Source organism: Pavona decussata, unplaced genomic scaffold, assembly GCF_977016875.1.
Source record: "Pavona decussata unplaced genomic scaffold, jaPavDecu1.1 SCAFFOLD_186, whole genome shotgun sequence".
Classification (NCBI taxonomy): Eukaryota; Metazoa; Cnidaria; class Anthozoa; order Scleractinia; family Agariciidae; genus Pavona; species Pavona decussata.
The window spans coordinates 3,058,771-3,075,000 of record NW_028145595.1 but is presented as its reverse complement, the minus strand read 5'-3'; the positions used below and the strand labels follow the sequence as shown (position 1 = coordinate 3,075,000).

The 16,230-nt window shown below is 38.7% G+C and overlaps 1 protein-coding gene across 1 annotated transcript in view; it reads left to right on the top strand.

The window, feature by feature from the left end:
- Positions 1-16,124, top strand: part of LOC146462739 (uncharacterized) — a 73,473-nt gene extending 57,349 nt beyond the window's left edge. Inside the window, exons 41-54 of the mRNA XM_085085511.1 lie at positions 167-385; positions 502-834; positions 1,176-1,433; positions 5,269-5,468; positions 6,944-7,295; positions 7,536-7,658; positions 8,121-8,243; positions 8,595-8,717; positions 8,914-9,036; positions 10,635-10,757; positions 12,009-12,127; positions 12,837-12,934; positions 13,250-13,657; positions 14,480-16,124. Coding sequence (XP_084941637.1) covers positions 167-385; positions 502-834; positions 1,176-1,433; positions 5,269-5,468; positions 6,944-7,295; positions 7,536-7,658; positions 8,121-8,243; positions 8,595-8,717; positions 8,914-9,036; positions 10,635-10,757; positions 12,009-12,127; positions 12,837-12,934; positions 13,250-13,657; positions 14,480-14,591 — 2,714 coding nt within the window. The 3' untranslated portion in view covers positions 14,592-16,124. The remainder of the gene's footprint in view (positions 1-166; positions 386-501; positions 835-1,175; positions 1,434-5,268; positions 5,469-6,943; positions 7,296-7,535; positions 7,659-8,120; positions 8,244-8,594; positions 8,718-8,913; positions 9,037-10,634; positions 10,758-12,008; positions 12,128-12,836; positions 12,935-13,249; positions 13,658-14,479) is intronic.
- The last annotated feature ends 106 nt before the right edge of the window (positions 16,125-16,230 follow it).

Here is a 16,230-nt window from a genome sequence, read left to right as displayed (position 1 = left end):
GCAATCTTAATTCTCAACCCGATATGTTCATAACCGTGGAGGGGAACTTTGAAGCTTATCGTATGCCTAGTATATGAAAGTGTGAAGTAGCCCTGCTCTCATGTGGACCTAGCAAACCAATGCGTGAGAAGTATAGTAATTTGGCACATATTTAATTCTTTTATAGGCTGGTTGTGGGGTGATCCTCACTTTGTCACTCTAGATGGCAGAAACTACACCTTCAATGGTCTTGGCGAGTTTACAATGGTGGACGTGAAGCACGGACGCGTTCAATTACAAGCTCGAACAAAGCTCGCCAAAGGAGGAGGAACTGCGACCGTTTTTGTCGCAGCTGTGGCAAAAGAAGTAAACACAAGCGCTGTGCAAGTGGCTCTCAAGGAAGAAGGTTAGTGGTGCATTAAGATACTTTAGAACTTTCTTATATTTGGGCGTTTTTTTTTATTGTTCTCAGGCGTTGTAATTGGTTAATTTAGTTCATATTTGTCGATTTCCATGTTTCAGGAGGCTTGAAGGTATTAGTGGATGGAGAAGAATTCCAGGGTTTCGACGCTTTAACTAACGTCAGTGTAAACCTAAATGGCTCCGTGGCAGTATCACGTCCACAAAACAATTCCTTCCTTGTAACATTTCCGTCTGGGATATCCGTGACAGCTACGGAAGTGACAGAGTCACTGTCCATAGTGTTTGCTGCACCTGTTAAATTCAAGGGCTACACAAAAGGACTTTTAGGAACCTGGAATGATGATCAACAGGATGACTTCTTAAGACCAGATGGCACCACACTGCCTTCTAACGCCACTGGGAGAGAAATCCACTTTTCCTTCGGACTGCAATGTAAGTTAGTTTAGCCCAGACAATATCATATACAACATATGGTAAGGCAAATTCCCCTTCCGCCCTCGAATGAGTCCTTTCTTCTTCAAGTGTTGGTTGACCTCTGTTTAGGGTACCGTACGAAAAAGTAAACGACACTTTATGGCGAGACTCAAAAGACCTCATACTTACAGTTGCCAAGACGTTTTGGCATAGACCAAGTGTACAGAAGTACCAATAAACTGGACTACGAAATTTATTATTTTACCGCGAATAAAATATAACGTATTTCCGATTTTCTTCACTTTTTTGGGGGAACGTTCTATATGTACTTAAAGAAAAATATCTCTTATTTCTTCTAGGGCAAGTGACGGATAATACTTCCTTGTTTACTTATAATCCTGGAGAAGATACAAGCACGTTCTCGAATAAATCATTCCTACCCATTTTCCTGGATGAAAATATAACTTTTGCTAACGATGCTCTAAGACAAGAAGCAGAAGCCTTGTGTCAAGGGGATGTCAACTGCTTGTTTGACATAGCGTCTACCGGAGACACGTCGGTGGGAAAGAGTACGAAGCAAGTGTCTATACAGTTAGAAAGTGAATCTCAGGAATTACGTAAGTTAAATGCTACAAGTAGTTATTGATCAGTTTAAAGTGACTTTGATTCTCTCTGGTTCTGAATGACTATTCACGGCGAATAACTGAGGGTGACTTTGATATCTCAATTACATCTCGAAATTAAATAGTTTAAGTTATATTTGGTAGTACATTACAGGCACTGTAACACATTCAGTTTTTACGGATTTGTCCGTACAGTTGAGTTCATATGGCTATAATCAACCGAACTTGGTAAACACCAAAACAATGAGAACAAAAGGCGTTTTCTGTCACTTTTCTTTCCTATATAGGTTATTAATAAGGCCTTACTGACATATCAGAAACCGCTAGCGTCGATGAACAGTGTACTGTTCAACCAATAAGGACACAAGCTTATCTTTGAATTCAAGTCAGTATATCCCTAAACAACAGACGCAGTATTTAATTTATTATTGAAAAAAATATTACTGATTTAAATAGTTTTATTTACTGAGAGCTCGTAACTCCCGGGGGACCATCTAAGCTCTTAGTGGTCTAAAAATGGCCACAATCTGTCATCAGTGTAAAGCATAACTACCTTAAAAACGTGGCCAAGCAACGCTGCCACCACTACCCTAAACAACAACAACAATTACAACAAAAATAAGGAAATGGCGCGAAACACGACGTCACGTCCTCAAGGAGCATTTTTTTTTTTTTAACTTGGTTATTCCTCTGTTCAATCACAGTTTTGTGTTTCAGGAGAATTATCTAGCAACCCTTGTTTGAGAACCAAATAAATACTCCTGAAAAGAAAAGGCAAGATTCGTTTGAGATTGGAAACTTATTTTTAGCGGAGCTCTCGCGCGCCCCGCAGGCGCGCGCAGCGGAGCCCCATAGCTAAGAGAATTTGGTAACCCGTGAATGCGAGAAATTTTGGTTTGATTATGACGTCACTTTTGTCCGTCCGTACACCGTACGTCCGTCCGTCCGTACGCAATCCCACAATGCTAATGCGCCCGTGTTTGTTTGGCGGGAAGTTGCATGGCGAGATAGTTTGGCAAGATGCGTTTACAACAGAAATGCTAAAGAACAAAAAACACAAAGACAATTTATACGTATTTGTTGGATATGTTGACAAACGTGGAAAGAAGAGAAAGAGAGAGAAAAAGAAAACAAAAAAGCGGAGACGATCAAGCGGAGTTGAACGTGGAAGAGAGCGACGGATAGCAAGTTAGAGCAGGCCGACAGGCCGACCGGAAAAGAAAAGTAAGCTTAAGTTTAAAGAAGCCTCACATTTGCCTATATCACCTGTTCGTGATCAGTTATGGTAACTTTTAGAAAATAGCTTTACATAGACACTCTAGTCGCTTTCGATACCAGCAATATTCGAGAAGTTAATTTTGAAAAATTTGTTTCGTGGCCGTGTGCTTTTTCGTTCGCAGCGCGCGGCCCTTAAGCTTATAAATGTGTTTGTAAACAAACACAAGTTTCAAAGCTCTGAAATAATTCTACCAAACACCAAAGGGTACGTTTCGGTATTCTCCTTTTCTTTAACTTAGAGACTAGAATTATTACTAATTAAGAGCAGAATTGACACAGTTTTTAATATCCAATAATTTTTCGCCGGGAGCTTACTTGCTCTCGCAAAAAATACCATGTTTACGTGATTACGACGGCCGTTTCAACAGATCATTTGTAAACCAAAAAGGTTTCTTCCCGGAAAAAAATCGATAACTTTCCTTTATGTGACGTGTTTCAAGCTTTACACAGATATTTTAATCGTTTATTAAATCTCGATACCATCGATATTCGTGTAGAAATTAATTTTTGAACATTTTGTTTCGTGGCCGTGTTTTTTTCATTCGCACCTTTCGGCATTCATGAATGTGTTTCTAAACACACATAAGTTTAAAAGCTCTGAAATATTCTCCATTTGCTAACGTTTATTTAGAGACTAGAATTATTACTATAGGACCAGAATTGACACAGTTTTAGATTTCCAAACACTTTTCCCCGGGAGCTAACTTGCTCTTGCAGAAAATGTCATGTTTACGTGATTCCGACGGCCGTTTACAGATCATTTGTAAACGAAAATGCTTTCTTCCAGGCAACAATCGATAATTTTATTTATGTTATGTGTTTAAAGCTTTACGAAGATGCTTTTATCGTTTATTAAATTCTCGATACCATCGATATTCGTTTAGAAATTAATTTTTGTACAATATTGTTTCGTGGCCGTGTTTTTTACATTCACACCACACGGCCCTCATGCGTTTGTAAACAGACACAAGTTTAAAAGCTCTGAAATAATTCTACCATACACCAAAGACTATTTTCCCGTATTTTCCATTTGGTTGACGAGACTAGAATTATTACTATAGGAGCAGAATTGACACAGTTTTGAATTTCCAAACATTTTCCCCCGGGCCGGTAACTTGCTCTTACACAAAAAAATATTATCATGCATGACGTGTAATTCCACGGCCATTTACAAATCATTTGTAAACGAAAATTCTTTCTTCCAGTACATGTATTTCTTTACTGAGATTGGTTCTCGCAACCGTTAAACAGAGATCTCGACTCGTCTTGAAGAGATGGGGAAAACCACCTGAGAAAATCCGAGCTCGCACTGAAGTGCCTCGAGAAATTTTAGCTATCTGGCAGACAAAAAGATAGACGGAACTCGTACAAAGTAATTGTTTTCACAAACATCAGATCTAGAGCCGCTTGAAAAACCGTTCAGTTTCATAAAAGATCCAGAGTTCTTGCAAGCAACAAGGCACTAGATGCGTTTGTCAAAACACTGAGGAAAGATCGTGAAATTGCTTGCGTAGTAAACCAAGAAACACTCACCCGAGAAATCGTTGAAAAGCATTTCCAGTCTTTCAGCTCGGCCCAGCTGACACAACAAATCCTTCGCAGCTTCAAAATACTGCTTGGCTTTAGCCTTTGGTGCTAGAAATTTGTAGAAAATCTTGCCGAAGCAATTGGCGCACAAGACGAGTACACAATTTTTTACTGAGCTTGATGCAAAACCCTCTCGATTTCATTCAAACTTGAACAAAGCTGCCACTTTCATTCATGCCGGTCCGCGCGAGGGAAAATGTCACAAGTTTCTTTTTTTTTTTTTGACAAATAAAGTTCAGCTTTTCTGCTATAAATCTGTGCTTTGTCATCAATGTGTTGAATAATAAAACAATTATCCTGCTCAATCTTGCGGAATATCGCCTGATTTTAGCCAACTCGGCCTACGGCCTCGTCGGCTAAGTATCAGGCGATACTTGTTCCGCGCAATTTCGCAGGATAATTGCTAATTGTAAGAAGAAGTAGCGAGTTGAAAGCAGTTGCATGGTCGCCATGACTGATTTCAGTTTCTCAACTGAACAAATGTCAATCCTATCCAAGTTTTTTAGCTTTGACACAAATAATCCGACTTTTGCTGATTCCTGTACAGTAAGAAACACGAAAACTAACGTTTAGGAGTTCCCTTTCTAGCTGCAGCACTTGATTTCCATGTATTTGTGGTACAAACAACCCGGCTTAAACAGTCGAACTCCAAAGAACTTGAAAGAAGTCGTTGTTTTTGGACACAAAATTAAGAAACCAACGGAATGTAGAACTGGCGTGTTCACCCAGCCTCCATTGTAACAAATCAGCATTCAAAAAAAATTTGCCCTCTGCATTGCATTGTTATTGTCTGGGCAGTTTGCTGCATATGCACTAAAAATATAACTGCAGAAAGGATGAGGAACTGTTTAGGTTATTACGTTCACACACTAAGCAAATTTTTATAAATGCTATGACAAAAATTGGAGCTCCGCTTTTAGGCTTGGCTAAATATATATATTACCTTTCGTTGTACTACTTTTAGAGAATTATCCGCCAAAGATTTTGTCTGGGCCTATGGAAGCTAATGTGACTGTCAACACAACAGTCAGCATAACGGTTACCGCAGAGGATCCCAACAATGATTCCCTAACATTTAGCGTTACCGGAAGTCTACCGACGGGGGCTGAAATATCAACCACCGCATCCTCTGTAACGCTGACTTGGAATGTGACTACTGAACAGGTAAATAATTGAAGTGAATATAAATATATAATTTATAAAACAATAAGAAATTAAACTTATGGAGCGCTAAGATTATAAACATATTCCAGAGCGATTCACACACTGTTTATTTCAAAAGTAAAAATATGTATATTAAAATGTAAAACTAAGGTCACAAAATATAAACTTATCGAATGTCAAAACAAATTATGCGCTTGTTTAATAAGGTATGGTTACAGTGGACTTTACTTGCAGGAGAGCTTTAATATACTCCAGGGCTTGGATGTTGAGCGCTTTGTAGACTAGAAGCAGCAACTTAAATTGGAAAGCGTAAACCACAGCCAACCAGTGAAGAACAAACAATGCAGACGCAATATGATTTAATTTGGGTAACCTAAAGATTAATCAAGCTGCAGCATTTAACATTTTCTGAAGGCGATCAGATTGGTTTACAGAAACACCAAAATTGAAAGAATTGCAGCAGTCCAAATGTGAAGTCACAAATTGATGAACAAGGAGCTTGTTAGACGCAGGACTGAGAAATCTCCTAATTTGGCGTATATTGGAACTGTGCGTGATTAAATAGAAAAAAAAAACTAACAACAACTAACTACAGCCGTGACCATTTGCACTGTACTGTCAAGACTTGGGTGGACGCGTTTTTAAATATTCGGATAGATATATAGGCAGTAGCAATGTAGACAAAATCAAAACGATATTGGAAGAATACTAGCCCGCGAAGGGGATGATTTACAAGCTCGTCAAGTCTTCTTCCAGCTGCATTCACGTCGATCCTCTAAATAGTCGTATTTAACAACTGAGGAACGGGAAGGAACAGAAGCCCTCCTAAGTTAAGATGCATCCTAACGATTGTTTCCTAACAATAGAGTACTTTTGGCCTAAGCATAGTCTATTGTTGAGGAACGATCCTTAGGATACATCTTGACTTAAAAGAGCTTCGTTAATCTGGCCCAAGGGACGCCAATTGAAGCATTTGTTACTCAAAAAGCATTAATGTTATTCAAAAACCAACAAAACAACTATTTAAACGAGCTCTCTTCCAGTATTATTTTTCTCAGTATCAATCACTGCCACACGACCTCGTAAAACGTTTTCTGTCTTTCTTCTCCTCTATTTATAATTAGTTCTCCTTTTTCTTCTTCTTCCTTTATCTTACCAAATATTGTAATGTAATTTTAAAGGGTATACAATAAGCTAACTATATTATACCCTTCTCCACTCCTTTTGTACTGTAATCTGATATACTAATAAGATCATGTGGAGTAACTAAAAAATACAAAAAAATGCATTTGTTACTCATTATGTTTTGTCTTTTTGTAACTCTGCGATGGACTAGCATCCGATCCAGGGAGGAGTAGCAATACTCCTAGTTGCTTCATGCTACAAAAACCGGGATATATATCTAAGCTCCGGCCGTGTGGGCCATTTAGGCTCGTAGTGCGACTTTACCTTACCTTATGTTTTGCTTCTACCAGATTGAGATAGAGTTTGTGGTAACAGATGACTCCAACCAAGCGACCGTTCTTAGACCAGTAATAAACGTGTGCGCATGTCACAATCAGGGAACGTGTCTTCCGCCTGGAGACGAAAATGATGAAGACAACAATGTTGGCAACAATGGTGAAAGATTTAATATACTACAATGTGTCTGTCAAAACGGATATACCGGTACGTTTTGCGAAGCAGACCTCGATGCATGCGAGGAAAATTTTCAACCATGTTATCCGGGTGTCCAGTGCATCGATTTAAAGCCACCTGCAAACGACTCAGGATTTGAATGTGGTTCTTGTCCATCCGGTTTAACTGGAAATGGCGTCCAATGTACAGGTAACAGAAGCACAGTTTATTTTATGTTTTGTATATGGCCTCTGAAAAATGTTTTCCCATATCCCACTTTTGTGCTTATCTTTGCAAAAATTGAAACTTGTATATTACAATTATGTATTGTTGTCTTTTGTATAGTGCAGAAACGCTGCATCATAAATGTACCCGATATATACTGTATTGGTGCATTTTCATGATTCTTTCACTTATAATCAAGAAAATGTTATATTCCAAATGTTTTAGACATCAATGAATGCTCAGAGAACAACGGAGGGTGCCAGCAGAGTTGCGAGAACTCGCACGGATCGTTTGTTTGTAAGTGCAATTCCGGATATCAATTAAATCTGGACAAAAAGAACTGTGATGGTAAGCGTGATTCCTTTACTCTGCTAACTAACCTTAATTAAAATACAGTATGTAATAACCCCTTGCGTCTTATTTTCTCTTCCCTTCTCTTTTCTTCTCTTCTTTCCTCTCCTTTATTCTCTGTTCCCCTCTTTTCCTCCCACCTACCGACCCTTCCTTTTCTGTCCACACTTTTTTTCACTTGCCCCCTTCTCACCTCTACCCTTTTCTCTCCCTCCTCTGCTATCCCCCTCCCCCATTATCTCCTCTCCTCTCCTCTCCTCTCCGATCCGCTTTCTCTTCTCTTCTCTTTTCTTTTATTTATGGAGATAATTTGTTTTAGTCGACCACGTCTTAACATCCTCTTGAAAAATCATGTGCTCTCTAAGCAAACCACCTCCACAAAATCACCCCGCTGTATTACTATCGGCCTACAGATCATTGACAGTTGACTGTCACATACTTGTCTTATTCCTTTGTTAGACGTGGATGAGTGCTCCCCTGTTGGTGACTGTGCGCAGATATGTGAAAACACAATAGGAGGATACAACTGCAAATGTAATGCAGACTTCAAAGTGGATAACGCTAACCCGAAGAACTGCATACGTGAGTTTTTCTACAGTTTCTAGGTTGTAACACGTAACAATCTTTGAAATAAATTAAATGTGATGCTATGTTTTACGTCTGGTGAATAAATGATATATTTTTCAGTCAATCGAACTAATAAGACCTTCTGATTACTTGTTCGGGTGCACTACCGCTTAGCCTCCCACGAAGTCGTTTTTAGGGACTCGTATTACCTTCTCCCGACAATACACCCAAACGGGGTAGAAGGTAACCTTACAAATAAGACATATGAATAACATCAGATTAATCTGATATAAACATGCCGAATAAAAAAGAAAGAAAGAAACATAAAGAAGCACCTTGTGATTTGTCTTTTTATATTCAATTTAGCTAAGAACCCATGTCAACAAAATTCCATTGGCTGCGAGCATATCTGCTTTTTGTCTGGTGGAGTGGAAAAGTGTGATTGCAGGCAAGGGTATGCTTTGAAACAGGACGGCAAAACCTGCACAGGTATGGCGTGAACACAATAATATTAAGAATAATACCAACAACAACAGCAATCAAGCAAATAGAACCAAAGATATGTGTGAGCTAAATATTCCCTGGAATAAACACATTGACGTAAGGTAAAGTTAATCGATTAACAAGACTTCATTTCTTTTCTCAATTGTCTGAGTTCCGACACATGTCGACTTTTTTTTTTCAGATGCCGATGAATGTGTTACTAATATGAACAAATGCAATCAGGAATGTAACAACACAATAGGAGGATACTCCTGCTCATGCGCGAAGGGGTTTACTCTCGACAATGACGGCTTCACTTGCAATGGTTAGTTACAAACTTATTTAAGAGCAGCTTTCTTTCCCTCTTTGTGCTTCTTTTTCTCTCTCTCTCTCTCTCTCTCTCTCTCTCTCTCTCTCTCTCTCTCTCTCTCTCTCTCTCTCTCTCTCTCTCTCTCTCTCTCTCTCTCTCTCTCTCTCTCTCTCTCTCTCCCTCTCTTTCTCTCTCTCTCTCTCTCTTTTCTTTCCAGTGAGGTATGCGATTTCCTTAACACGGAGCTGATACTAGACAGTTACAATTGAATACTATTTCTCATTAAGATTTAAGTGTACATTAGGAGATAGGGCTTTTTCAGTGTCTGCCCCTAAGACTTGGAATGCCCTGCCGGTAAACATTAGAAGTCAGACTGACTTCAACACCTTTAAAACCATGTTACAGCTGATTTTATTGCTGTGTATAGACCAGGATTTTTTTTACATGATTCGACAGCATGATTCGATGATCATGATTCGACCGAGAGGTTACCAAGCTCATCGACGAACTCGCAAAATCATGAAGGTTCTTCACCATGATTCTGAACGAAGACTTGGGATGGCGGGTGATTTTTTGCCAATATTTGTACGGGAGCTCGATAAAGGAAACAACCAATGTTCTTTTTACGAGTATCGCATTTGTTTCAAAAATCGGTAGATTGTATCGGCAACGTGGCGAGGTGAACCGAAAGAGAAGAAAAGGACGGCAAAGAATTTTGTCTTGTAAGCTCGTGTTTGTTTTGTTTATGTTTGGTTTTTTGAACAATATCTTGAACAATATATGCTAGCGCAGAATCGATCGAGATATAGAGTTCCAGCTTGCTCCTTTATATCATCGCCTCTGAAACTTCGTTTAATATATGCTAGCGCAGAATCGATCGAAATATAGAGTTCCGGCTTGCTCCTTTATATCATCGCCTCTAAAACTTTGTTTTCTCTATATAGCAGGTATTGTTCAAGAAACCAAACATAAACAAAACAAACACGAGCTTACTAGACAGAATTCTTTGTCGTCCTTTTCTTCTCTTTCGGTTCACCTCGCCACGTTGCCGATACAATCTACGAATTTTGGAAACAAATGCGGTACTCGTAAAAAGGAACATTGGCTGTTTCCTTTATCGAGCTCCCGTGAAAATATTGGTGACAAATCACCCGCCACCTCAAGTCTTCGTGCAGAACCATGGTGCAGAACCTTCATGATTTTGCGAGTTCATCGATGAGCTTGGTAACCGCTCTCGGTCGAATCATGACCGTCGAATCATGCTGTCGAATCATGTAAAGAAAATCGTGGTCTATACACAGCAATGAAATCAGTTGTGAAGACTTATTAAAATGTTCACATTTGTCTTAGTGATACCCAAGGGAACCTTGTGACCTTCAGTCAAGTCTCTTAGTACGAACAATAGACACTTTTTTGGAGTGCAAGATGCAACACTCTATTGCCGGTTATTTAAAGACTATCAAGTTTCCACAATTCGTAAACGTTCTTTTTCCCCAAATACTGAAAAACGTCTTGCGATAACAAGATATCGAAGTAAAAAAAAATGTCATTTCACACACCGAAACGAGTCGTGTTGTGCAAATGCGTAATGGAGTTTCTATACTTTATGGCAGATATTGACGAGTGTCTGGAAGGGACGTTTAAATGTGATGTTTCCATGGAGTGCAAAAACATCCATGGTTCTTACAAGTGTGTTTGTGGCGAGGGATTGTACTGGATTGACAACAAGTGCCAAGGTAAGACAAAAAAAAAAAACTGCTAACACTACTTACACGAAATTGTTCTCATTCTTTCAATCCCAGAACTTTCCTGTTCGCAAAGTGCGATTGTTTATCGCAGTTTACAGTGCAAAGCCTCCACAATGTGTCGCAAATCCGAAATAACCGCCCAAAAGCAGTTTAATTTTTTTTTAGCAAATCTATTTTTTTTTTTTTAGCATACCTTCTTTAAAGATTGCTTAGGTTTGACGGTAAATATTTTAAAATCATGGCAATTATTAAAAACTGGATCATTGTAGAATTCAAATCCGGGAATTTGATTGGCTTAGCGGCCTTGGTATATGGGCCATTATACCAAGCCGGAGAAATGGCGACCGTTAAATGGTCTTCTGGTTGTTCTTGCAAAGCGAAATCGGCAAGATTTGGCAATATTTGTTGATTGTTTTTAATTATCAAACAATTATTCCACTCGTGCTTGTAGGATATGAGATGATTACACCCAACTCGGCGCTACGCTCCTCGTTGGTACTATCAACGCGCGCGCGTGGAATAATTGTTAATTATAGAGAAATTGCCGGACTTTTCGGATAATTCTTTATCGTTATCATCTTCGATATATATTCAAAAGTTGCTTAATGAGGAACTATGGCCAGTTCCCTCTAAAAACTTCCATTACTTGAGAAAATTATCTTGTTATTCTATCTGGCACGCTTAATATTCAGAAATCTTAAGTAATATTTAAAACACGAGCAGCAGTGTTTTATCGGGATTTAAAACCACGAGGTGCAGCCGAATGGTTTTAGACCCGATAAAACACGTGCTGCGAGTTGTTTTAACGGCTTCAAAGAAGCGTGTGTCAAGAGAGTTCATAACAATGATGCTTTTGTGAACGTTAGAAATTAGCATACGAGAGAAACATTAAACACCGCATACTAATAAGGAGGAGGTTTTATCGGGTTTTAAATTGCATGTGATGTTTTATCGACAATTTAATAGGTCAATGGGCTTATGAATTATTAATGAGTCTTTTGAAGAATCGTTGACTTAGGGTTTGCTTCATCAAAACCTTTGCTGATTCCCATATTCTAGATGATTCCAAGCAATGTAAAGGAAAGCAAAACTAATACTTGTTTTGAATTAATAAGAAAATAGTGACCAATCTGACAATACAATGACCACAGACACAATTTCTCGAAGATATCAATTTTACATCAATGATATATTGGTTATGGTTATATATAAACATGAGATATGTTTAATATCCACAAGGTCTAGAGAAAGGTGCAAAACCGCCACCACCTCCGCCAGCCCCAGTTCCACGAACACCAACTCCAGAGGAGGGGAACCAGTCAGTCAAGTTAGAGATACAGGGAATGAATATCTCTCAGGTTAGAAACTTTGTCCTGGAATAAATGTGATGGAATATTTTAAGCCTGGTTAATAAATGAGAATAATGTATTATTCAATAAGTGACACAGGCATACTCTGAAAAAAATCCGAGAGCTCCTATCAGGAGTCGAACCTAAGACCTTCCGACTACTAGTTCAGATGCTCTACCATAGAGCTACAGGAGACTCGTGGGAGCTAAGGCCATCAAATTAAACTAGGTTGTTTCATGTTTGTCCCATGAACCTAGTTCTTTGTTTATTCGGTTGTAAATGACTTTTAAAGTGAGCTATCGATTTCAAGATCAATGCCAAATTCCAAAAGCAAGCGTTTGGCATTTATTTAAGCGTAAAGTTTTATAATGTTCAAAGCTATTTGTACCATTTTCCTTTCTCCACTTGAATTCATGTTGCGAATTGCGTTTTAAATCGATAGAGAAATCCATAACCATTACGACAGGAACTACACTTTTTAAATATACGTATAATAACCTAGAATGACATCGCAGAAGTCGACAATACTCGGAAAGCCTAACCTGGAAATTTACATTTTTTTTTTCGTAATTTGAATACAATTCGAAACAGCAAGTAACGGGTATGATTTTAAGGAAGCTTTACTGCGGGAAATAATGACGTTGAAGTTATTGTGTAACAAACAAAAAATTTTGTTATTGGATATCGGGTGTTTAATGTTATATGTTATTCTTATCAGTGGAATCAACCCTTAGAGGAAGCATTCAAGGCGGCGGTTGCAACGGCAGCAACAAAGTATTGCTCAAAAGCAGACAACTGCAAATCGACACCTGCGAGGTAAAATTGCCAGCAGATGTTTTCATTACGTGTCATTCCTCTTAAACTTTCGTGTTTCTTTCTTCGTTTCTTTGTTCTTTTTTTATGCTCTCTTTGTTCTTTTGAGCGTTTGGTCCTTTCTTCCCCTTTTTGTCTCTTCTTCATGCCACGTGTTTCTGTTTATTTCATCCCTATTCCTTAATTTGGTTTTAAAAGTAACAAGTTCGTATATCCAAGTTTCACATTTGACCACAAATTAGACAGTCGCTATCTTATCACTTCTCCCTGGACAATCGTGTTAATTATCCTTGCCTTTTCTTCTTTTCGTCGTTACAGCGCTCGTCGTAGAAGGGCAGCAAGCTACGTCATCTTCTCGGAAAACCAAGTTCACATTCTGCCTGGTTACCCAAAACAGATTTCGCAGGAGCCCCTGTTGGCAACATTAGCATTTTATTTGCTATCCCCACCTGGGCTGTCCGGCGAGGTCATAAATAAAGGCACACTGGTCTCCATTGTGAAAGGATCTCTGGCCGAGATTTCGAGCTCTATTAATGGTAACATTTCAAGAGTGGAAACGCTGTTTACTGAAACAACGCCAACGGCATCACTAACTACAACGCGGGAAGCTGAGAAAGTGGATTCCAATACCATTTATTACATCATCGCTGGATCTCTTGCTGGCGGTCTGCTGCTCATTATTCTGGCGGTTATAATTGCGTGGAAATGCAGTCACCCGAAAAACAGGTAACGTGAATAAAAGCATTGGATATTTCTCTATAAAAAAAATTCTTTTTCATAAACATAGCTGTAAAAACGATTTGGAAAGGATACTGTCACTAATTGTTGACGAAAGGAGTACCACAAAATATCTGAAATGCACTCTTAATTATTCACATCCACATCTAATGAGTCATGGACATGGTTCAAGTTATATGCATCATAGTTGCAGCTTACTAGGTCCTTGATATTTTAATTTAGACCGTTGAGTAACGATTCAAATATCCTTGACACAGTGAATGATTATATTCAGTATAACCTAGACTGCACACCTCTCTCCGCAATCCTAGTTGACCACTACACAAAGTGTTGCCCTTAGTCAAAGAAAGTTTAGAAGAAGTCACGTTTGCAACGCAATACTGTATGGGTTTAATGACAAAAACCTGGAAGGGCGAAATGGGTCCTCTTTTATCCATTTCAGAGATTATAATGTTGTTAATGGTGATCTTATCCTGGGAATAAGCTCGACAATAGACAGCACAATCCAGATTTTCTCCCTCTTAACGTAATATTTTTGCGTTCGACGTTAGGAAAACGCATACTATTCGTGTCGTTTCTTTGTGGATGCTGTGCGATTTCAGGGTTTGGGCGCCATCTTGGACTGGCTCACCACTTGCCTCGATTTCATGCGAGAGCTTTAAATCCCGCTGGCTAAGTGAAGTCACGTGGGTTGACTCGCTTTGGTCTGGATGCCATGATTTGGAACGCACTCTTCCAATCCATGATAATTACTCGTTTTCTTATAGTCTCGTTTAAGGGGGTAATAACTCTGTTTCTTATTATTTATAGAATCCCCAAGCGTGTTGGTGACATTAACAAAGCAGCAAATGTGGAAATGAATGTCGTGGGTGAGTTTTCTAACGACGCCTATGACAATGACCCAAACTGGAATGGAAACTGAACTCGCAAATCAAGAGAAGACTAAAAAATTGTAGGATAAAATAATTTTTACCCTGTGTAAGCTGGCTAGTTTGTTCCAATTAGAGAACATATTTTCTGGTTTTATTTGATTTGATTTCCTACTAATTTTTATTATATTTAACATACCCGTAATACAAAATGAAAAAGTAAATTGGCAACGTGCTTTTTTCGACAGCATGCAACTTGACTTGTCGAAGTTCGTTAAATTAAGATAAACGAAGCAGGATAATCGATAGCAAAAACTGCTTTACGTCAATGACTACGATTAAAGGATAAACATTTCATCTACTGTAATTATAAAAGCAGTTCACAAAAAATATGTAATTACTTGCTTCGATCCCGAGGGAAAATTAAAACTTTGCTTGCTTATTTTCAGAGGTTAGATCGAGCGTGTCCTTTGACAACTGTCTCGTAGCAAAGGCTGTAAGAATAATGTAGCGAAAATACAGATGTACTAAGTAGGTAATAAAAGGTCTTCTTGAAATTCACAGTTCGGGTCTTCTTGTTTCCTATATGGATTCTTACATTAGTGTTGTCTTAGCGAGGAGGAGGGGGGTATAGAGATTCCACGCTATCTCTTTAACTCCGCAAATCATGCTGATAATCTGATTGAATCTTGTCTGTACAAGGATGCATTCAAAAGGGTCTGCAAAGTATGCCCATGACCTCGCATGAGTTAAATATCACGCCATGTCTTTTAAACGGCGGGAAATTGCAGTTTCTGAGAAGCTTGGCTGCCAAAATGTCTTTGCTAAGGTAACATCAAGAACAGTAAACATTGATCCACTACACCGAGGGTACTGCAAGCTACGTCAAGTTGGTTTTCGTATCACAGACTCAACTGATCATGAAAGCAGTCACACAAACATGGCGGCAACGCAAACCACCCATTGTTTTGTCAGAGATCTGGCCTCCGGGTAGTTGTCAGGAGTTGACTTTTTTCTGATACAAGCCTTACCTCATTTCGTATAAAAATCACGCTGCTCTTATTCTGAAAGGTTTTGATTTACATATGAATAGCTCTGAAGTTTGTAACAAACAAAATCAACTCCTACCTCGCTTCCAGTCAAAGGCCAGGCCTCTAAACAAACACGATTATAAAACTGGTTGTTATTTTCCGTGGCCCTTACATTCTTTAGAAGTAGTTACATAAGTTCAAGTTTCATTTCTAGAATTCCTTTTGAATAGTAGCCTAACCAAAGAAAAGTTCTTTTTTTTTTTTTTTCATTTCTTTGCGATATTATCTTTATTTTCATTTTAGTAGGACGACAGTTGCCATAATAAATGCAAGTATGCAAGGGTTTTCTCGCCGTCTAGTCGAATTCTCATGGTTTTACAATACAGTTAGAGCTTTTCATTTTTGCTTTCATGTATGAGTCAGGAGTATGTGTATTGTAAGCTCTGGTCTAGCTCACTTTTTAGTTATCCTTCGGGTATTCAATATAGTGTGAGCTACTTATTTTTGCCGTTATATATTTCCACTGTGGGTTTGACAATAGCTCGCTCTTTAGTCATCGTTTGGTTTTTCAATCAGTGTGAGGTTTTCATTTTTGTCGCTTGGTATTTGCACTGTGGTCTCGTTATCGGGACTAGCTAACATTGAAAAGGGAGAATATAAT